This window comes from Nuphar pumila, chromosome 13 (genome assembly GCF_984573655.1).
Source record: "Nuphar pumila chromosome 13, dmNupPumi1.hap1.1, whole genome shotgun sequence".
Classification (NCBI taxonomy): Eukaryota; Viridiplantae; Streptophyta; class Magnoliopsida; order Nymphaeales; family Nymphaeaceae; genus Nuphar; species Nuphar pumila.
Genome location: NC_143261.1, coordinates 66,697,511 through 66,720,016, shown reverse-complemented (window position 1 = coordinate 66,720,016; position 22,506 = coordinate 66,697,511). Strand labels below are relative to the sequence as shown.

Here is a 22,506-nt window from a genome sequence, read left to right as displayed (position 1 = left end):
ACTTTTGCTGTAGTTATTGCTTTTTTGGCAAAAAAAAAACTCATTTTTGATGTTATTTTTTTTATACTATCAAACGCGCCTGCCAGCATGTTAAGTAGTTTAGTGCTTCAGTAAGTCGAGGTCAACTCAGTGAATTTAGGAGTACAGGTGTTTTTGAAATATAGTTTTTAAAACAAGTTAAATATAATAATTGAAACGTTAAGCTCCTATTTGTAAATAGTTGATTAGTTGGACGCTTTTTAAATTTGTTTTTAAAGTAATCACTACAATTTGCGAGAGAGAGATATTGATCATTGGGCACAGTTCCCACGAGTACCAAGGTTAAAACAGACATTCCCCCCTACACATGTATCCCCTCATGGAAATATTTTTTCTTGATTTATTTCTCTCTCCCTTAAATCCCAAATATTCAAATCTTTCTGTTTTCCACAACGCTTGGATAGCATATAAATGAGCCCCCCTTTTCCCACCGAATTCTGCAAAACCATGAGCTGCTTAAGCTTAGCTCTTGAAACCACAAAATCTATATTCTTTCCTTTCCTCTACGTTTCATGAGATGGGTAACTCGGAAGAGGGGGTGGTAGCCGTGATTCTGGTCGGTGGGCCAACGAAGGGTGAGTTTGATTCTTCCTAATCTACTCCAAACTGCAAATCTCGATTGAATTCATCCATTTTTTGGTTCTAAATTTTGTTGGTATTCGTTAATTCGTGGAAATATTGAATCTTTCTGGTTGGTATCTTGGTGAATTTCAGGAACACGTTTCAGACCCTTGTCGTTCAACTTACCAAAGCCTCTATTTCCTCTTGCTGGGCAGCCCATGGTCTATCATCCCATTTCTGCTTGCAGAAAGGTGCATTCTCTCTTCTATTGGTACACTTGTATCTTTATGAATTAATGAGCGATTGTTTATAGTTTCTAAGAAAGATTGGGATTTTGATTGAATTGGCAGATCCCCAACTTGGCACAGATCTATCTTATAGGGTTTTACGAGGAGCGTGAGTTCGCACTCTTCGTCTCCTCGGTCTCTAATGAATTGAAAGTTCCGGTTAGGTAATGTATGGTATTGGATTTGTTCTTGGTGTTGCTTGTTAGTTGCAGAGTTCTGTTGAAGTTGAGCCTAATTGTTGCTCCCTAGATGGGTTTAGTTTTTTCATTGGATATTGGAAAGTGGGATTTTAGTTCGTGGGGACTTTCAATGTAGGTACTTGAGAGAAGATAAACCACATGGATCTGCAGGCGGCCTTTACAACTTTAGAGATTTGATCATTGAAGATAATCCGGTTATCGTCTTTCTTATATATTACTTCCCTGTTTCTTTTTGTTTAAGCATTGGGTTTGATTTTCTGTGGAGATATGCTTTTTGAACTGAGATTGTTAGTTTAGGATTTCCGACCTTCCTCCATGAGCTTGAACAATTGGATTTTATTTTCGTACTGACCTGACTTTTGTTTTGATTTTCTCAACAGTCACACATAGTTTTGTTGAACTGTGACGTGTGCTGTAGTTTCCCATTGTCAGACATGTTGGGTAAGTTTTTATAGCTCAGATAACCATTTTATTTCTCAGAGAGGTCTTTCTTTTGTTGAGAGTTTAAGAATTCTTCTCCTTGATCCATTTATTTTAGGATCAAATGGTTTTCCTGAGTTAAGCTGATCAACCGTTTCTTCTGCCCATATTAAATATAAAGTCTACTCTACTGTATCTTTCCAAGCTTATGCAATTGATTATTGATGGATTGCAGAGGCTCATAAAAGATATGGTGGTATGGGGACAATCTTGGTGATCAAGGTAAGTTAGCTCTTAACACAATAATTTCTTTCTATTTTTGTGTGAATTCCAGATTTTTATTCCTAGACACTAGGGGAATTTCATTGACTGGTATGTTGTAAGTTTCTAACTTTGGTGGCAGATGTGTTTGTGTGCTCGTGTGTGTGTGTGTGTGTGTGTGTGTGTGTGTGTGTGTGTGTGTGTGTGTGTGTGTGTGTGTGTGTGTGTGCATGTGCATGTCTTTCTTAGGGACTTGAAGGCATCTGCCTAGCCATATCTTGAAGGTGGAGAATGAATGGTTGATGAATGTCAAGAACTATGGAGGATTCCATAAATTGAAAGATTAAAGAGCATGTCTTTACTTGGAAAGATGATAGACTTTCGTTGACATTGGCAGAACAAAGAAATGGGAACTAGTGTTACTCTTATCTGGAGCAGATCGGTTAGAGTGTTTTTTTTGTAGTCCATAGCTTGGACTCAATTGAATGGCTTAAGAACCAAGTTGGGTTGTCGGATATGTGGCAGGAAAACATGCATTTTGATTCTTGCGATGTCTTTCTTTGCAATTTTCTTTTTCTTTTTGCGATATTGTGTTACTAATTTCTGCATACAAATAATAAGTTGTGCAGTGCCATGAATACTACTGTCATCTCTGGAGATGTTTTAACTATCTTTTCATTTTTTTGAATTATGTCAGTAAAATTTTCAATATTGTTATGTGTCACTTATGCAGGTATTTAGTGAGTCAGCCAACCAGTTTGGTGAGTTAGTGGCAGATCCAGAGACTAACGAACTATTGCACTACACAGAGAAACCTGAGACCTTTGTATGTACAAACTAGAGACCAAATTATTCAACTTTGTTGAAAAATCTATTCAAGTAATGTGAATTTCTTACAGTAATTTGTTTTTCCTTCTGTAGGTGAGTGATCTGATTAACTGTGGCGTTTATATTTTTACACCTGAAATCTTTACAGCCATCCAAGATGTTTCTACCCTAAGAAGAGACAGAGGTTAGTAAAGTTGCCTTCTTTGAGTTTGGTTTTTTATACGAGTTTCTGCACATGCACAGAGAAACACACATGCTACATACGTAAAATTATTCCACAGGAAACTTTCAGCAAAGGTTTACCTTGGTTGTTGACAATTGTCTTTCTTGCAAAATAGTTGAAAAAGACAGAAAATTTAAATAAAAAAAACAGAGCAGCAAAAAAAATCTAATTCTTATTTGGAATTTTGGGAATATTTAAAGAGAATCTCACGAAATTAGTCATGAGTATCTGGAATAACATGTCATTTCAAATCTCACAATCTGTTCAAATATCAAGAAAAGCTTGCTTCAAGTTTCTTGACAATAAAACTAGACAAGATTCAAAATCTTTGGGAATATTTGTTAGGGTGCTATTTCTCATGATATTTTTGAATTTTTCACAATATACATGCACTGCGTTTCAATAAGAAATGATATTGTTGTATCCTGATCTACTGTAGGCTACTTAATTCAGAAAAAAAAAAACAGGTTTTCTTGGCCAGGGCATCCTAAGCATCGATGCCAACTCTTTGCATATTTTGAAGGAAAAAATGCTTCTTGAATAATCTATACAGTGGAGTGATCCACAATGATAGACAGTAATAAACACTTTCCTGAACAAAAGGCACTTTGTAGGAACATAAGTGATGGGTCATCATTTTCCGTGTCCATGTTGACAATGCTTAAGTATTTTCTTAAAAGAAAGAGATGCATATACCAAGAAGCTATGTAACACAAACACGCCAAATTGGCCGCCGTACCCGTGTCGACACTTGACAACATGAGTATGGGTACCGGACGCAGTGCGGGTATGCCTTGGGTTGGCTCTTGCATTGCTCCAGGTCGGGTCCAACCCAGACCCAACATTTTTTTCTGTCGAAACCCTCCCCCTTCCCACCCTCAGCAGGAGAGAGAGAGAGAGAGAGAGAGAGAGAGAGAGAGAGAGAGAGAGAGAGAGAGAGAGAGAGAGAGAGAGAGAGAGAGAGGCTACGGCATTCTCCTTTTATAATACATGCTTGGCTTCATTGACCAAGTTTGGACAAGTCTAAACCTGGTCAACAAAGCTATAAAAAAGGTCATTTTTCAAAAATTATATTTACAGATTTCTCTCTCTCTCTCTCTCTCTCTTTATATATATATGTATATATATATATATATAGTTGTGTTCCCGTACCCTCACTTTTTGAAATTGTTGTGTCGTACCCTCTTTATTTGTACCCGTACCCATGTGACATATCCATGAAGTGGTTTGGCACCACTACTTGGTTGTTGCCTCCTTACCATGACACGTGTTAATGTTCACAACTTACGACTCTATTTGTATAGAATTTAGACTTATTTGTCTTTGTATTATTTCATCTCTTCCATTTTATTTTTATTTGTTAAGTTTTGTATAAATTTTTATCCTGAGAAAATAGTGAGAAATTGGCTTTTGCTTGTTACGAAATATCACGGAACCCAAGATACGAGAAACTAAAAATAACATAGATGAAATCCAAATGCATTATTAAAAGTGCATTTGGCTAAATACAATAGGCCATACAAATACAAGAGAAGAAACAAGATATGAAATAAAATATTTTATTGATGTGAAATAAACACAAAAATATACAAGAAAAACCTCACTACAAACACACTCATACACATACCCATCACTCTCTTTTACAAAGCACACACTCACCAATATAATACAAGAAGAAGAGGGAGAAAAAAGGGGGGGACTAGCCCAACGGCTAGTTGGGAGAAGTCCAATGGCTAGTTAGTTAGACCTCTTCCAACTAGTCGTTGGGACTAATCCAACAACTAGATTGGTCAACATATTTTGACAAACAACAATAAAAAAATAACAAAAAAACAGTCATTTAAAAAATGACTAAGGAATAAATAAAGTAAAATTCCTATTCTACCCCTAATGGAATATATTAAGCATACTCATTCTATATAATACCGAGGCTAATGATCAAACATTTGATAGGTATATCAAAGATATACCTAGAATACAAATGGAAATTCAAAAGATATACAAAGGGGAAAAGGATATACCAAGTACACCTAGGTATACTCTATGTCACATGGGTGCGGGTGCAGTGCAATTTTAATTTTTTTGGACACGGGGACTTGGCTATATATATATATTTTTAAAAAGTGCAAAGACACAACTTGTGACTGTGCAGTCCACTGTGCAGCGCGCCCCCCCCCAAGAATTTTTTCAAAAATTCTGTAGCCCAGAAAATAAAAAAAAATCCAAAAAATGGACCAATGACCCTGGGTGCATTGACCGCACCCAGGGTCGGGTTGATCGAGTCCGAGCCGCACCCGTGTCCGCACTCGTGTCGGTGCGTGTCGACGCGGGTGCATCAACCTTGGAGCCGAGTCCGTATGACATAGGGTATACTTTGGTATGAAAATATATACCCAACAATATATATATCTTAACACCCTCCTTCAAACTTACGTAACCGAAAGTTTGTAAATACAAAAAAACAAAGCAAAGGATTTAAGTCTTCGAATCTCTTTATTGGTAATCTTCACCAAATGCCTTCATCAGCTATCTTTATCTTCATGATATGATGCATCAAAAAATTAATAAGTTCTTCAAGACTCCAACAATTACTTTCTCAACCCATATCATCTTTAAGAACCTGCAGAGATAACAAAACAAAGGTTTCAACTATACAAAAGAAAATATCCTAACTAAATAGTTTTAAGATAATACAAAAAAGGTTTTTAACACAGTAGAAGTTAAAAGAATAGTTATAGACTATATGTATATTGTTTCAAAACAAATATATTTTTAACAACAATTAAAAAAAGAAACACAAATTTAAAAAATATATATATATATATGGAGAGACAATGGTCAAGCACACCAACAAAACATAAAAGTAGCATATATAGAAAATAAACTAAACAATTTTAAAAACAAGTATCAAGAAAAATAACTTTGAGCAATAATTTTAAAATTTTAGAAAAATTAGCAACAATTTAAGGAAGATACAATAGTCATTAAGATAGACCCAAGGAATATACTTAAAAAACATTTTTTAAGAATTCTAATTTAGACAATCATAACCACAAAATCAGCATATTTTTCAAGAAATCATAAATAATGGTCATAGTAGAATTTTGACCACTAAACTCCAAAAAACAAGCACATATTAAACACAAAATATCAAGAGGAGATAAGCAATCATTCCTAAATTATGTCCCAAAGGCTTAGGTAAGCATTTCAAATAAATGTATGAATCATCAATTATACTAACTACTAAGCAAACATGACAATATGCATATTAAATGTAAGAGCTCAAAGGAGCTCACAACTAAAGAAGAATTAATTAAATTCATACAAAAATGCAAGACAACCAACATAGAACAAATCTAAATGCCCTCAACATATATATCCAACATGCAATTAAAGCATATTTAATGCACATAATAATGCATGAAATTTTTTCAAGGAATAACTATTTTCTATACAAGGAAAAATGGGCATCTGAAAATATTAAAAAATACATAAAGAGATTTTTAAAATCCCACATAAAATAAATTATAACAAGAGAAATGATATTTGCAAATCTCAACAATAGTTTGCTGACATTGACCTCCAACTCAACATCCTCAAAATCCGAGTGTCTTTGCTCATAGGACAAGAGATAAAAAACAAATGTCAGCAATAACCATACCAATAACCATGCACCAGCAATACCGACTATCTACATTGACACTAAACACCGGCTACAACTACAAGAGGTGCATACACCTCACCTCACAAATTATTGTAAAATTGTAAACAACACCATAAGCTACAATGGGTGTGCATAACTCATCACACACATGGTTGTAAATCTGATAAAACAAAATCTCTTATCCAAAGAAAATTCACTCAAATAAGAGGGAAGAGCGAAAAAAACAAGAGGGAAAAGATGTAATGAATACAAACTATTATCAACAAGAGAAAAAATTAAGATTTAAAAAATAATATTCAAATCAAGGCAAAAGCAGTATTATGAGATTTAATTCATAAGAATCAATATAGTCATAAAGATCAATACAATCATCCAACATAATAACAACAAAGCTAATGAGTGATACAACACATTCACAGAACCAAAGATCAAACAACTGTCAGGTAGAGCCAAACAGAGTGCCAACATTACACTCATAAAATGGCAATCTATACTGACAAAATAACAAGGTTCACACAACTCACCCCCAACAATCGAATATCTCTGGATCTAAACGAGAGAGACACAACTCACCTCAAAAAGGCCAAACAAAATAATGGATTCATCAAATAAAAGGTGGTGGATTAAAGTCAAAACCAAAAGGCAATAAGAAAACCTTATAAATCTCTTTTCAAAGGATGAAGCAAATAAAAACCGATTTGACAATAAAGGTTTCAAAACAAAGTCAAATAACAAGAGTTTGAATCCTAAAAAAGGTTTAGTAAATCCATGCAATAAATAGAGATGCAATCATATGACAAGATCATGACAAGTTACAAGTATAATGCTTAAATCCCCATGTGAGGTAACACAATGTAAAAACATGTAAGATGATGTTCACTAAAGAGATATGAGTCCAAGAAATAACATAATCACAATGCACAAAGGCCACTAAGGTCTCCAAAGAGAGCCCTCATAAAACCCTTTTAAAAATAATTTATTAATGATCGCGATATACTAAGCACGTAATCCCGCTAGAGCAAGAATCAAGTGCAATAATTTCACACAAAGCTAGTAAGGTCCTAAACACAAGCCAAAAGAATACAAGCCACTAAGGGAAGGTAAAAAATATATATCAATTTTATTAGTCTCAAAAAATGCACAAAATATTCATTCATAAATCTCATAGAAGAGTGCAACATAAATTCCACAAGGATGATAATTCTCATAAAAAACAAGACATGCATGAAGAAAACATGTTGAAAACCTCATGCACAAATAAACAAAATCATTTATTAATGTGTACGTAAAATATAAGACAATTACAAGTGCACAAAATCATATATCAATAAGGCAAAATCATGTATACAAACTCAAATTTCCAAATATAACAAAATACTCATTATCACAAAGAAACAACCACATATAACCTCAATACTTCTCAAATACACAAATAAAGTATCTAGGTTTCACTTAAAAGCATATCAAAGAAAATTCAAACACAAGTTAAGCAAGTTCTCATAAGATCACATGAGTGAATAACATACAAAACCATTGTACAAAATTAAAATAAATATTTCAAATCATATTAAAATATTTAACAAGATAAAAAAACAATACTAATACAAGTTTAATTAAGTCCAAGGTTCGGGAAAAACACTACATTTTTTAAATCTTAACAAAAACAAAACAAAAAAACATATATAAAGATGATTTCAACAAACTCATATGCACTTATAATCAATTAAGAATCAAAGAATATCATAAAATAGCTGTAAGGGAACAACAAACAAATTTCAATAAATTTCTTAAAAATCCATGAACAAATACTTTCATGTACATAATGCATGACATAAGCAAAATTAAACACAGAGTTTTTAAATATATACCGGATCAAGATTCCTTGAATCCAAGCCATATCTCAATCGAGATTCCTCATGAAGCATGTGTAAGAAAATACAAGTGCCAAAAACAATGTCACAAAGTGATACAAGAAGGCACAATCACATAAGCACAATGTCTCTAATGGACAAGATACATTATACCACAAAGGGCAAACAAAAACATACACAAGAGATAAGAGAACTTGAAATAATATTAGAGCCTTTATTGAAATGCTTGAAAAAGCATTGCGAATAATAAGGGAGAAGTTTCCTTTATATACACCACAAGAGGGACCAAGGAGAGCTCCCAAAAGAGTCGTTGGGAGCTCCCCAACAGTCACAACCGTTGGTATGGGTCCCAACTGTTAAAATATGGTATGCGTATGGATTTGGATTCAGATCCATATGCACGTTATGTTTTAACTTTTAACACATGCTCAATGCCATTTCCTTAATGGCATGTCTGTAATTTTTCCAGCTATTGTATTTTTACCTATTTATAAAGTTTAGGGCTGGGAGGTTGGGTTAACGTGCGCCGCCCCCAGCCATTGTGAATCTCCCTCTTCTCTCTCTCTCTCTTTTCCTAGTTTCTGCAGTGAAGGCTGAACCCCACACAATCTTTTATGGTATCAGAGCTCGGTTGCGGAACCCTACCAGACGTGTGTTCAGCGAGATCTGAAGATTTCTGAAGGAACAATTTTTGATACACCTCTTCGTCCATTCTTCCTCCTTCCTGGTAACTTCTGCCCTCGTTTTTTTTCTTTTCTGATTCTTGTTCATTCCTCTTCTTCATAGTACTGCAATCTTCACCATCTGTCTCTCTTCTTCAGCATCATTAACGTCTGCAGTTTTCACATTTAACGCCCCTCTTCGACATCAACGACTGCAATTTTCCTCTCTTTAACTGCAGTTTCCTCTCTTTGATTGCAGTCTCTTTGATTACAATCCCTTTGATTCGTGTTTTCCCTCTTTGATTGTAGTCTCCTTTTGATTGCAATCAAATCTACTGCAGTTATTGAGTATTTTTTGATTTATTTCCTCTTTGATTACATAAGTTTTCTTTTCTATTACTGTTTAATGTTTTCTGTGCGACGCCTATAGGCAGGTTACAACAATCTATAATCTCGACCCTAAAAAAAAAAGGGTTTACGTCTATTAATATCACGGGTGCATCCCTTATTAAAGTTCTATTGATTGATTAAGTGATCTTCAATTTTCTTCTCTTTCTCTTCATTCGTCTTGTTCGTTTATTCGTTGTCCCATGGATATGGATTACTCTTCGTCATCTACCTTGTCCTCCGGTCCCTCTGCAAATTTCTTGAGTCAGCTTGTTACAGAAAAACTTACTCACTCTAATTTTTTGACCTGGAAGAGACAAATACTTCCTTTTATACGGAGTCAGGGTCTCGATGAACATCTGGATGGTTTGGTTCCTATACCACCACGGTTTATTTTGCAGGAAACCACCAATGAGAAGGGTGACACAATTACTATTTCCTTTAAGAATCCAGAGTATACAGCCTGGAGGAAGCGGGATCAATCTTTGGTTGCCTATATTATGTCAACAGTATCTCAAGAAGTGTTGGTTACTCTTTCAGATGATTGCACTGCGGCGGATCTGTGGAGTAAGTTGTCTCAGACATACTCTCAGATATCAGAAGCTCGAGTTATGTACTTAAAAAATGAGTTTCAAAGTTTGAAGAAAGGCTCCATGCCAGTCATGGAATACATAGGCCGCTTGAAGAGTATTACTGACCAATTGGCGGTTATTGGAAGTGCTATTTCAGATAAAGATAAAGTTCAACAACTCCTCAATGGATTGGGCCCTGATTTTGACATGCTTACCACAGCTTTGTCATGCCTTCCTCACTTGCTTACTTTTGACGATCTTCAAGCGAAACTTCTCCAGCATGAGATGATTATGAAACAAAGAGCAGAAGGAAATGAATCAATTCGTTCTCATTCAGTTTTGGCCATGGACACTTCTGTCGGTTTTGGACGAGGAAATGGAGGGCATCAAGGAGGCAGAGGCCGCGGACGTTTTGGGCAGGGAGGTCGTGGTATCTTGCCTACACCTAATATTCCTGGTGTTTTTAATACAGGGAATCAGAGGAGAGTGCCCACTTGTTTCTTATGTAACAAAAGAGGACATGTGAAAGCTGATTGTTGGTTTAATCTACAAAATAGAGGAAAAATAAACAAAATTGAAAATAAGTCAGCTACTACTGTGGACACGAAAGCGCCATCTACAGATATGCAACAACTTTTGTTATCAGCATTGTCACAGATGACGATCAAGCAAAATGAAAAAGGCGAGTGGTATGTTGATTCCGGCGCTGCCACTCATGTTACGGGTAATGTTGGTAAGTTATCTCACTTATTGCCTTATTCTGAAAAAGGTAGTATAGTTACGGGAGATGAAACTTGTCACTCCATTAGTCATACTGGCAGTGCATATATCCCTATGTCAGAGTCCTCACTTCACTTGTCCAATGTTCTCCTTGCTCCTAATATTAAAAAGAACATTGTTTCTGTAGCTAAACTTGTTGACGATATGAATTCTTCCGTCGAATTTACTCCCTCTTCTGTTTATGTTAAGAATCTACGAACGAAGGAGACGTTCGCTAAGGGGGAGCGACAAGGAAACATGTACGTCTTCAAGGAGATTCCCTCAATGTCTTCACCTTCAACCCCAGTCCTCCAGTTGAAGTTGTCCAAGCATTCTTCAGTGGCTTCGCCTTCAGAGTCTTTGTTTTTCCCTTCGTTGGAAGTTTTTAATTCATCTCATTTTAATAAGCCAGATATTTGGCACAGTCGTTTGGGCCATTGTAGTCGGGGCTTCGTTGAAAGTCTTGTATCTGATGGTCTTCTTCCAGAGTCTAGTTTATGCTCATTTTTAGATAATAATAAATGTTCCTCATGCGAACTCTGCGAAAGTCATGTTCTTCCGTTTCATATTATTAATAAAAGGGCTTCAAAGCCATTTGAGATTATTTGTTCCGATGTTTGGGGACCCACACCTATTCCTTCTCTTTTTGGTAGTCGTTACTATGTTATCTTTATTGATTCTTATTCCCGTTATACTTAGATATATTTTTTGAAACATAAGCATGAAGTTTTTCAAGCATTTCGAGAATTCCATTCGATGGTCAAAACAAAGTTTTCCTGTGATATTGTGCTTTTACAATGTGATGGTGGGGGCGAGTATTCATCAAACGAGTTTATTTCCTTTCTTCGGGATAAAGGAATAAGTCGATAGGTTTCTTACCCTCATACCCCTCAACAAAATGGGGTTGCGGAAAGGAAACACAAGCATATTGTCGAGAGTGCGATGAGCATGTTACATGATAGCAATGTGCCCGTTAGTCTCTGGACAAAAGTTTTTCATACATCTGTTCATGTCATAAATCGTCTTCCTATGGCACTTATGGATCAACACTCTCCATATTATACTTTATTTGGGCAACATCTTTCTTATGATGACTTGCGTGTTTTTGGTTGTGTATGTTATGTACATATTGATTCATCTCTGCGAAATAAGTTTCAGGACAAGGCCGTTAAGTGCAGATTCGTTGGGTATGCGGATGAATACAAAGGCTATCGATGCTATGATCCTACTACAAAACGTATTAGGACCTCTAGGAATGTTGTTTTTGATGAACAAAATTTTCAGGTAAATGACTCTAAAGCGTTGCCATCTCGAGAAGTAGAGGTATATGATCCATGGATGAGCGCAAATCTTTTTGCTAATACAGAAGAAACATGTCAGGCGAATTGTACTTCCTTTGGCTTGAGCAGGGGGTTGGATGACTCACAGATGCGTGTTGAACCATCTCTAGTAAAACCAACCCCAGTAGAACGCTTCTCTGGACAGATATACACTAGACGGGACAAAAATATAAAGCAGAGGAATGCAGAAAGCATCGCTAATGATCCGGCTCAAAGGCCGTCACGCATTAGGCATCCTATTCAACGATGGGTGAGTTATGAGACATTTTCTCTTGATTTCCAATTGTTTATGTCTCAACTCACAAAACAGGATGAACCCACTTGCTTTAATCAAGCTCTTCAATCTCGTCATTGGACTGAAGCTATGAATGAAGAAATGGAAGCACTTCATGAGTGCCAGACTTGGGAAATAGTACCTCGGCTAGAAGGAAAGAATGTAGTTGGCTCAAAATGGGTTTATAAAATAAAGTATAAGCCTGAAGGAAGTATTGACAGATATAAAGCGCGACTTGTTGCTCGGGGATTCACACAACAATATGGTGAAGATTACGATGAAACCTTTAGTCCAGTAGTCAAAATGGGTACAATTCGTGTCATCATATCCCTAGCAGTCGACCGAGGATGGAGGCTTAGCCAGATGGATGTTAAAAATGCATTCTTGCATGGAACTTTAAAGGAAGAAGTGTATATGGAGCAACCTCCTGGTTATGCTGAAAAGGATCCTACTGCCTGGGTGTGCAAATTAAGGAAATCTCTGTATGAGTTGAAACAAGCGTCCTGTTCTTGGTTTGAAAGTTTCTCTATGCAAATTCAAAGCTATGGTTTTAGAAGATGCTCTCTGGACCACTCGCTCTTTATTTACCAAAAGACAGGCATCATTATACTTCTTCTTCTATATGTTGATGACATTGTGATCACTGGGAGCTCAGATAATCATGTGTAAGACGTGAATCAATTTTTAATGAAAACTTTCAAGATGAAAGATTTAGGGGAGTTGAGGTACTTCCTTGGTGTGGAAGTTGACAGGCAACAAGACACATTGACACTCATGCAACAAAAATACACTTTTGATCTTCTAGAAAGAGTTGGGATGACGAATTGCAAACCAGTCAGCACTTCGAGTGTATTACATCAAAGGCTGAGCTCTGAAGATGGCCATCTTTGTGTCAACCCAACAACGTATAGAAGCCTTGTGGGGATGCTGCAGTACTTGACTTTTACCAGACCTAATATAGTTTATGCTGTCAATCAGGTATCCCAGTTTATGCATGCTCCAATGGAAGGTTATATGGAAGCTGTGAAGCGCATTTTACGATATTTAAAAGGAACTATAGGAGATGAACTTGTTTATCGCAAGAACGATAACCTGCATAGAGGGCATGAACTCATCATTTATATAGACGCAGATTGGGCAGGGGATCCAGATGAGAGACGATTTGTCTCTGGATATTGTGTATATATTAGACACAATTTAGTGTCCTGGAGCAGCAGAAAACAAAATGCAGTGACAGGGTCAAGTACAGAGGCTGAATACAGGTCGATCGCTGCAGGCACGACAGACGCTACATGGATTAGACACTTATTGAGTGATCTTGGAGAGACAATTATTCGATCATTTCTTCTATGTGACAATCAAAGCGCAATAAACATTGCATGTAATCCTATTCAGCATAGCAGAACGAAGCACATCGAGATTAATCAACATTTTATACGGCAAAAAGTCGAGATGAAGGAAATAGAACTACGTCATGTTCGAACAAAAGATCAAGTGGAAGACTTGTTTACCAAGGGGTTAACAAGACATCAATTTTGGTATTTGAAGAGCAAGTTGTACATGCTCCAAGACCACGTATAACTTGAGGGAGGGTGTTAAAATATGGTATGCGTATGGATCTGGATCCAGATCCATACGCACGTTATGTTTTAACTTTTAACACATGCTCAATGCCATTTCATTAATGGCATGTCTGTAATTTTTCCAGCTATTGTAATTTTACCTATTTATAAAGTTTAGGGCTGGGAGGTTGGGTTAACGTGCGTCGCCCCCAGCCATTGTGAATCTCCCTCTTCTCTCTCTCTCTCTTTTCTTAGTTTCTGCAGTGAAGGCTGAACCCCACACAGAATCTTTTACCAACAACTCTTAAGGGATCCCCTTTTTACCCCTTTAAAAAACCAAAAAAAAGAAAAAAGAAAAAAGAAAAAATATAAAATATAAAATATAAAAATGTCCCTAATAGACATTAATATTTACAAATTGATGAAAAGACCAAATTGCCCCTAATGGGCATTACAAAAGATATATATGTATAACATCCATATATTTTAACACCCTTTCACAAACTGACGGTGAGATCACCAAGAGTTTGCTTAGGAGAAAGTAGAAACGGGTTGATGGCAAGGCTTTGGTGAAGAAATCTGGTAGTTAAATGGTGCCTTGTAAAAATTCATCTCAAATATAATGACAGTCCATCTCGATGTGCTTTGTTTGCTCATGGAATGTGTGATTGCTAGCAATATAGATGACACTTTTATTATTGCAACACAACTTCGAAGGAATAGAGATAATAACTCCCATATCTTTGAGCAAACTTCTCAACAAAACAAGTTCAATGGTAGTTGTGGTCATCACCCTATACTCGGCTTTCATGGAAGATAGAGACACATTTTATTGTTTCTTACATCTCCAAGAGATTAATGATTCTCTAAGAAAAACATAATAATATGTTGTAAAAATGTGATCATTGGGGTTACCACCTCAATCAGAGTCAGTATAAAATTAGGAGATGAAGAAAAAAATAAGAATAGTCCTTTGGTTATGGATTCCTTCAAATATCAGATAATTCGCATGACGACAACCATGCGAATAGTAATAGGAGCATTTTGAAATTGACTTGCATTGTAAACAACATAAGCAATATATGTCCTGGTAATAGGCAAATATGTTAGTGATCCAATCAATTGACGATAAAGAGTCAGATCTTCTAAAGGAGTTCCATCATCGGCTCTTATCTTAGGGTTGATTACTTCTGGGGTCTTCACTTTTTTTCCGTCAATTAAGCCAGACTTAACAATAATATCTGATGTAAGCTTCATTTGAGACAAAACATATCTTTGAGAAAAATATGCAATTTCGATCCCTAAAAAATACCTTAGAAATCCAAGGTCAGACATATCAAAATTGTTTTTAAGAATATTTTTAATAAACTCAATGCCCTTTTTATCATTCTTAGCGATGATCATGACATCAACATATAATAATAAAATAGTTATGTGATCACCTACATACTTAACAAACAAAGCAATATCAGTATAACAAGAGGTAAAACCATTATCAAGAACAACTTTACTAAAACGATCATACCAAGCTTTTGGAGCTTGTTTAAGACCATAAAGAGCTTTATTGAGTTTAAGAATTTTTCCTTTCTCAATCTCAAGATCCGACGAAGGATCCATGTAGACTTCTTTATAAAGGTTCCAATTTAAAAAGACATTTTTGACATCTAATTGATAGATAGGACGTTGTTTAATAGATGCTAAGGCTATTAAGGGTCTTACATTAGTCTTCTTAGCAACCGGAGCAAAGGTTTTCTCATAATTAATTACATATTCTTTTGCATGCCATTTAGCAACTAACCTAGCTTTGTATCTTTGTAATGTCCCATCACTCTTAGTTTTAACTTTATAAACCCATCTACATCCAATAACCTTTTTCCATTAAAGAGAGACCTACAATTGTCCAAGTGTTAACTTTGTTGAGTACTTCTAATTAGCATCAATCCAATGTGGATGTTGCTTAGCTTCTTTAAAGTTGGAAGGCTTATGATAGAAATGGATCATCATTAAACAAGTTCTATAATTTAAGGAAAATAAATCATATGACATAAATTTTTGAGGTCTACTATTCCTAGAAGATTGCCTAGGTAGGGATTCTTCAACTTGGTCTTCTAAAGAAATGTCTTGAGAATATATGTCGAAAGCATTTTGATCGTTTCCCTCTCGCTGAGTATACACATGTATATCATTGGGATTCTCATTATGAGAATCATCATTTTGTTGAGACAAAGCATCAGTTTGATGAAAATTGTCATAAAAAATATTATCACAAATAGTATCATTAAAATCTTTAGACTTATTTGTAGACAATAAGTTAAAGAGAAAAGAATAATCAACCTCTTAGATTTTTGAAATTTAAATCCATTTTGTTTTTAAAGAAAAGTCACATTTCTTGAAATATAAAGTTTATTATTTTTAATATCATAACACCTATATCCCTTTTGATTTTCACCATAACCAATAAAAGCGCATTCAAGAGCTTTTGGTGAAAGTTTATCTAGTCATTGAAAAAGAAGAAAACATTTACAACAAAAAATTCTTTATCTTTTAAAATCCGAATACATTTTGAACAATTTTTCAAAAGGAGAAACATTTTTTAGTGATGAGGAAGGCATCTGATTTATAAGATAAATTGCGGAAAGAGCGGCTTTGACCTAAAAGTTCTTTGGAACATTTTTAGAGAAAAAAAGTTGTTGTTTCAATAAGATGCCTATATTTTCTTTCGTCAAGACCATTTTGTTAGGGAGTTTTAGGACAAGATCTTTAATGAATAATGTGATTTTGTTTAAGATAGTTTTGAAATTTATTTGACATGTATTCAACTCTGAAATCGGATTTAAAAATGGCTATATTGTTTTGAAATTGATATTGAATAAGGATATGAAATTCTTTAAAAATAAAAAAAAATATCAGATTTATTTTTAATAAAGTAAACTCAAGTGTATCTAGTAAAATCATCAATAAAGACAACATAATATGAATATCCTTCTTTATATATAACGGGTGCCGGTCTCCATACATCCGAATGCACTAATTCAAATGGTCTCTTGGAAATAAAGTTGCTATATAGATAAGGAAGATAATGCATTTTTCCAATGATACAATCATTGCATGTAAATTCTTTTTTATTACAAAATTTTTCTAAAAAAAGAAAATACAATTTAGAAATACTAAGGTGACCAAACCTTTTGCACCAAGTAACAAAATCTTTAGATTGAACATGATTACAAAATGATTTGGATGGCAAAGACAAAAAATCCATGTAATAAAGGTCTTATCTTCTATGACCTTGCCCAATCCGCTTCTTGGATCAGAGATCCTGCACATAGCAATTGGTTGGTAAAAAAGAGACACTACATCCAAAATCGATTATTTGAGAAACGAAAAAAAGACTTCAGTTAAGTTTTGAAATAATCCTAATTGTTGAAATATAAAATTCTTTGCCTTGATTATTTTTTTTTAAGGTTTTCCATCCCTTCAACATCTAATGATGTTCTATCAGCCGTGGAAACGAATGATTTGAAAGAGTTAAGACTTGGTTTGGATAAAAGAGATGCATTTGAAGTCATATGAAGGGAGGCACCCGAATCAAGGATCCAAAAAGACATATCGAGAGTTGATGAGATTGCGACACTAGAGATAGAAGGTGCGGAAGAGTTTATTCTCATGAATTGTTGGAGAGTTTTCATAAGTTGAGCAATGGGGTCCTTTATGTCTCCATGTCTTTTTTATTCTTCACTTGAATTGCTTGGACTATCTTTAATGAAAGCCACCTTCTTTTTAAGCTTAGGACAATCAGGTCTAAGATGGCCCGATTCATTACAATGGTGACAAACAAATTTTCTTCCTTCACCATTGTTATTTTTTCAAAAATGAAGAGGTTTATATGTTCTCATATTATTTTACGGTCTAGATACTGCATGGACATCATCAAAGTCTTTTTTAAGAGTCATTCTTCTTGGCATAAATTGGCTAGGATTTCACTAAGAGGAGTAGAAGCCTTATGAAGAAGGGATCCTTTTAGTTGTTCAAATTTGGGACAAAGCCCATGAATAAATTGAAAAAATCTTTCTTTCTTCATTTGCTCTTGCCTCATGGCAATAGCGCTTCCTTCTCATTGTGGTTCAAGGAGAGCAAGTTCATCCCATACAGGGGATATAGTGCTATAATAGTCTGTAATACTCATATCTCCTTGCTTGGTTCTTATTTTTTCTTGTAAAAAGAAATGTCTAGCAGGGTCCTTTTGAGTGTACATATCTTTCATGAAGAACCATGCTTCATTTGCTTTTTTAAATTTGGCTAGATTAGCACAAATCTTGAGCTCCACATTATTCATAAACTTTGCCAATATTTTGGTATGCTCACTTTTCCAATCTTCAATTTTGGATTGGTATTCTTTAATAGTTTTGGCATTTTCTTCATCACCCAAGGCTTTTTTTTCATTCTCTTTCTTCTTGGTGAGTTTCAATTGTGGTTCCGGAACGGTTCTACATACATATCCCTAAAGTTTCTTACCTTTGTAGCGGCCACCCACATTCTATAGTTGGACCCATTTAATTTGAATGAAAGGTCGATCTCTGTATCTTTGGCGGCCATTGCAAAAGAGTTGAAGAAGAACAAGAGTACCAAGCTTAATAGCACTCAAACATAAGAGAGAGAAGCCCCAAGAGTGCTTCCAACACCTAGTTGCTCGGATGCCATGTAAGTGAATACAAGTGTCAAAAGCAATGTCACAAAGTGACTACAAGAAGGCACAATCACATAATCACAATGTCTCTAATGGACAAGATACAATATCATAAAGGGCAAACAAAAACATAGACAAGAGAGAAGAGAACTTGAAATAATATTGTAGCCTTTATTGAAATGCTTAAAAAAACATTGAAAATAATAGGTGAGAAGTCCCCGTTATATACACCACAAGAGGGGGCAAGGGGATCTCCCAAAAGAGTCCTTGGGAGTTGTGACCGTTGGGGAGTGTCCCAACGACTCTTAAGGGATCCCTTTTTATCCCTTTAAAAAACCAAAAAGAAAATATAAAACATAAAATATAAAATTACAAAAATGTCCCTAATGGACATGAATATTTACAAATTGATGAAATGACCAAATTGCCTCTAGTGGACATTACAATATATATATATATATATATATATATATATATATATATATATATATATATATATATATATATAACATCCATATATTTTAACAGCGTGTACTCGAGCAAAGTGTCTCGAATTCACCGCCAAAAGCCAAATACCAAGATGATTATTCTTGGCTCTGGTATCATGTCATCACGAAACCCGAGATACAAGTAACTAAAAATAACAACATAGATGAAATCCAAATGAATTATAAAAAATACATTTGGCTAAATACAATAGGCCATGCAAATACAAGAGAAGAAACAAGATATACAATAAAATATTTTATTGATGTGAAATAAACACAAAGATATACAAGAAAAACCTCACTATGAACACTCATGCACACACCTAAAACTACCCATCACTTCTCTTTCTTACAAAGCACACACTCACCAATATATACAATAGAGGAAGAGGGAGAAAAAGGAGGGACTATAGCCCAATGGCTAGTTGGACCTCTTCCAACTAGCAGTTGGGACTAGTCCAACAGCTAGATTGGTCAACATAATTTGACTAACAAACAATAAAAAAAAAATAAGGAACAAAAAAAGTCATTTAAAAAATGCCTAAGAAATAAATAAAGTAAAATTCCTATTCTACCTCTAATGGTATACATTAAGTATACTCAATCTATACAATACCTAGGCTAATCACCAAACATTTGATAGGTATATAAAGATGTACCTAGAATACAAAAGGAAATTCAAAATATATACAAAGGAAAAAAGGATATACCAAGTACACTTAGGGATGAAAAATACATACACAACAATACATATATGTTAGCATTGCCATAAATTTCTTTCCCATGCTTATTTTTCTCTTTCATGAACCACTTTCTCATTTATATTAGCCTACACTGGATGTAATTTTTTTATTCATTTTGAATTTATGGTGTAATTTCAGCTACTCTGCGGTTTGAAGCCCTTCAGTCAGCAACTAAGTAAGAGATTGCCTAGTGCTTGATTATTCTGTTCATCTAAATACATAACTAGTTTCAGATGTAGTTCACCAACTTGATCAAGGTGATTGCAACAGCATTCTGTTACTCTTGATAAATACAAGGCATGCTCTTGTCAATGCATTTTTGTTGATGAAAGATGTAAAGTTATAACTGTAACTGAGATCTCCTGCACATAAATCTGTTGCATCTTAGTATGTATTTTGCAATCACTCATAAAAGCCAGGTGCCATCTGCAACAGGGGGGACCTCATGTTATATTTATTGACTTGACCCTAAAATGTTGTCTCTTCACAGTGCCTCTAGTTCTCTGCACTTTTAAAGTGCATGTCATGTGCATGATCACTGTCTATTTGGCATCTTAACTGAAGTGTGTTATGAAATTTTTATAAGTTTCACAGTTTTAATTTGTTTGTGATCTTTCTTCGGTACTTCAGATTGACTGGCATAGATGTACTGGGTGTTTGTATGGCTAGAAGTTGCTAGTTACTTTACAAGCTGAGATTCTGGTTTCTCACTCTTTTATTATATATTACTTGATTCAGTTTTAAGTTTAAGAGATTCATGTTGGTGATCATAAAGGAAAGTGATTGTGTTGGTCGGTATTAAAGGAACTATTTTTAAGGAACGTCTAACCATTTTTAACCTGGAGAATGTTGGTCTTGCATGTTGTGCCTACTGACCTCAATATAAGTGTGTGTTTATCCTTCAGTATCACAGACATGCACAAGTACATGTGCATTATGTTTGTGATGGTTAAGTTTATTTATCATCAGGTTTTCCATGCAAGCACACGCACGCGCGCACACACACACACACACACACACACACACACACACACAAACTGAAGGCTCACAGCTAACTACGACAGAAACTAGGCGATCCCTACAACTATTCACAAGCTAAACCCACTATCCTAGAACTGGATACTGCAGCAGTTATGCAGATTACCATTCTTGGACTCTGTTATCCTTATTGAGACTGTATATGTACTTACGGTTCCTACATACGGGTCCAGATCTGGACCTGTATCTTTGTACTCTTACATGATAGATAATATCGGGTCTGGACTGAAGAATCACAAACCCGATCCAATCTGTATTAAGTATATAACAAGGAATATAGGGCACAATCTCTTTTTGAGAATCGTGCTGCTCATTGCTGCCTCCTTTTCTTCTCTCTCTTTATACAATCTGAACCGGACACATAGGAGCGTGATTTCTGACATGGTATCAGAGCGGGTCGAGGTCTAACAATCAGGTCGAGTTTATCTTCCCTTCTTATTTCCTTCTCAGCGTGATTTTTGTTCTAAATCAGATTTTATCCTTCTCATTTCCTGAAAATCGATTTGATCATATTGGGCAAAATTAGTTTTTCGTCTTTTAGTCATTCTCTCTTCTTAGCGTCAACTTAAATCTGATCGTGTATGATCAGATTTGTTATCCTCTTTATTTCCCTAAAATCTCTTATTTCTCAAAATTGATTCAGGTCACGGTAGCCTAATTTTCCCTTTCTTTCAAAGTGGCAAATCAAATTTGATCACATCAGATTCGATTCGATTCCTTTGAATTCTGATCGCCACTTTTTCTCTTCCCTGACGTCGGATCTGATCATTTCAGATCAGACCTTATCGTTTGAAGGCAGATTGAATTAAATCTGATTACGGCAAATCAAGTTTTCTTTTCTTTTAACGTCAAAATTGAATCTGATAATATCAGATCAGTTTTTGCATTTTTTTAAAATCCTGATCACTCTTCTGCTCTCGTTTTAGATCTGATATTTCCAGCAAGTTTTCAGATCAAATCTGCAATCATTCTAAATCACGCTTTTGCAGAGTATTTCTGACTAACTGAAACAAGACTGTCCGCGTGCACAAAAAAAGGGGTCAGACAAATCTGAGTTGCGGGGTCGTTGAATTGCTGAACAACTGAACAAAGGTTTCTCATCCTTCTCAAGGTTTCTCATCCTTCTCATGGATTCCCCATCACTTCCGTCCAGTTTTCTTGGTCAACTCATATTTGAGAAATTGAATAACTCCAATTACTTGACCTGGAAGAGGCAAATTTTGCCTTTTATTCATAGTTTGGACCTCTTTGGTCACCTCGATGGAACGATTCATGCACTATCGGAGTTCATCCTGCAGGAAGAGCGAGACAATAAGGGGAAAGTTTCTAACAAACTCGTTCGCAATCCAGAGTTTACAACATGAAAAAGAAAAGATTAGGCTATAATTGTGGCTTACATTACCTCTACACTCTCTCAAGAGGTATTAGTGGTCATTCCAAATGAATGTTCTGCTAGAGAACTGTGGCAGATACTAGCGCAAACCTATTCAGAGATCTCAGAGGCTAGGATTCTGCATTTAAAGAGGGAGTTTTAGCTCTTGAAGAAAAAAAATTTATCGGTTACAGAATACATGAACAAAGTCAAGAGCATCACAGACCAACTAGCCATGGTGGGTTGTGTAATTTCTGACAAAGAGAAAGTT

At 35.4% G+C, this 22,506-nt stretch overlaps 1 protein-coding gene across 1 annotated transcript in view; it reads left to right on the top strand.

The window, feature by feature from the left end:
* Positions 1–433: 433 nt before the first annotated feature.
* The window catches only part of LOC149818568 (uncharacterized), a 45,063-nt gene continuing 22,990 nt past the window's right edge, over positions 434–22,506 (top strand). Inside the window, exons 1-9 of the mRNA XM_089984021.1 lie at positions 434–614; positions 754–851; positions 951–1,051; positions 1,203–1,281; positions 1,468–1,528; positions 1,743–1,789; positions 2,502–2,594; positions 2,690–2,780; positions 19,964–20,000. Of these exons, the coding sequence (XP_089840147.1) occupies positions 557–614; positions 754–851; positions 951–1,051; positions 1,203–1,281; positions 1,468–1,528; positions 1,743–1,789; positions 2,502–2,594; positions 2,690–2,780; positions 19,964–20,000 (665 nt within the window). The 5' untranslated portion in view covers positions 434–556. The remainder of the gene's footprint in view (positions 615–753; positions 852–950; positions 1,052–1,202; positions 1,282–1,467; positions 1,529–1,742; positions 1,790–2,501; positions 2,595–2,689; positions 2,781–19,963; positions 20,001–22,506) is intronic.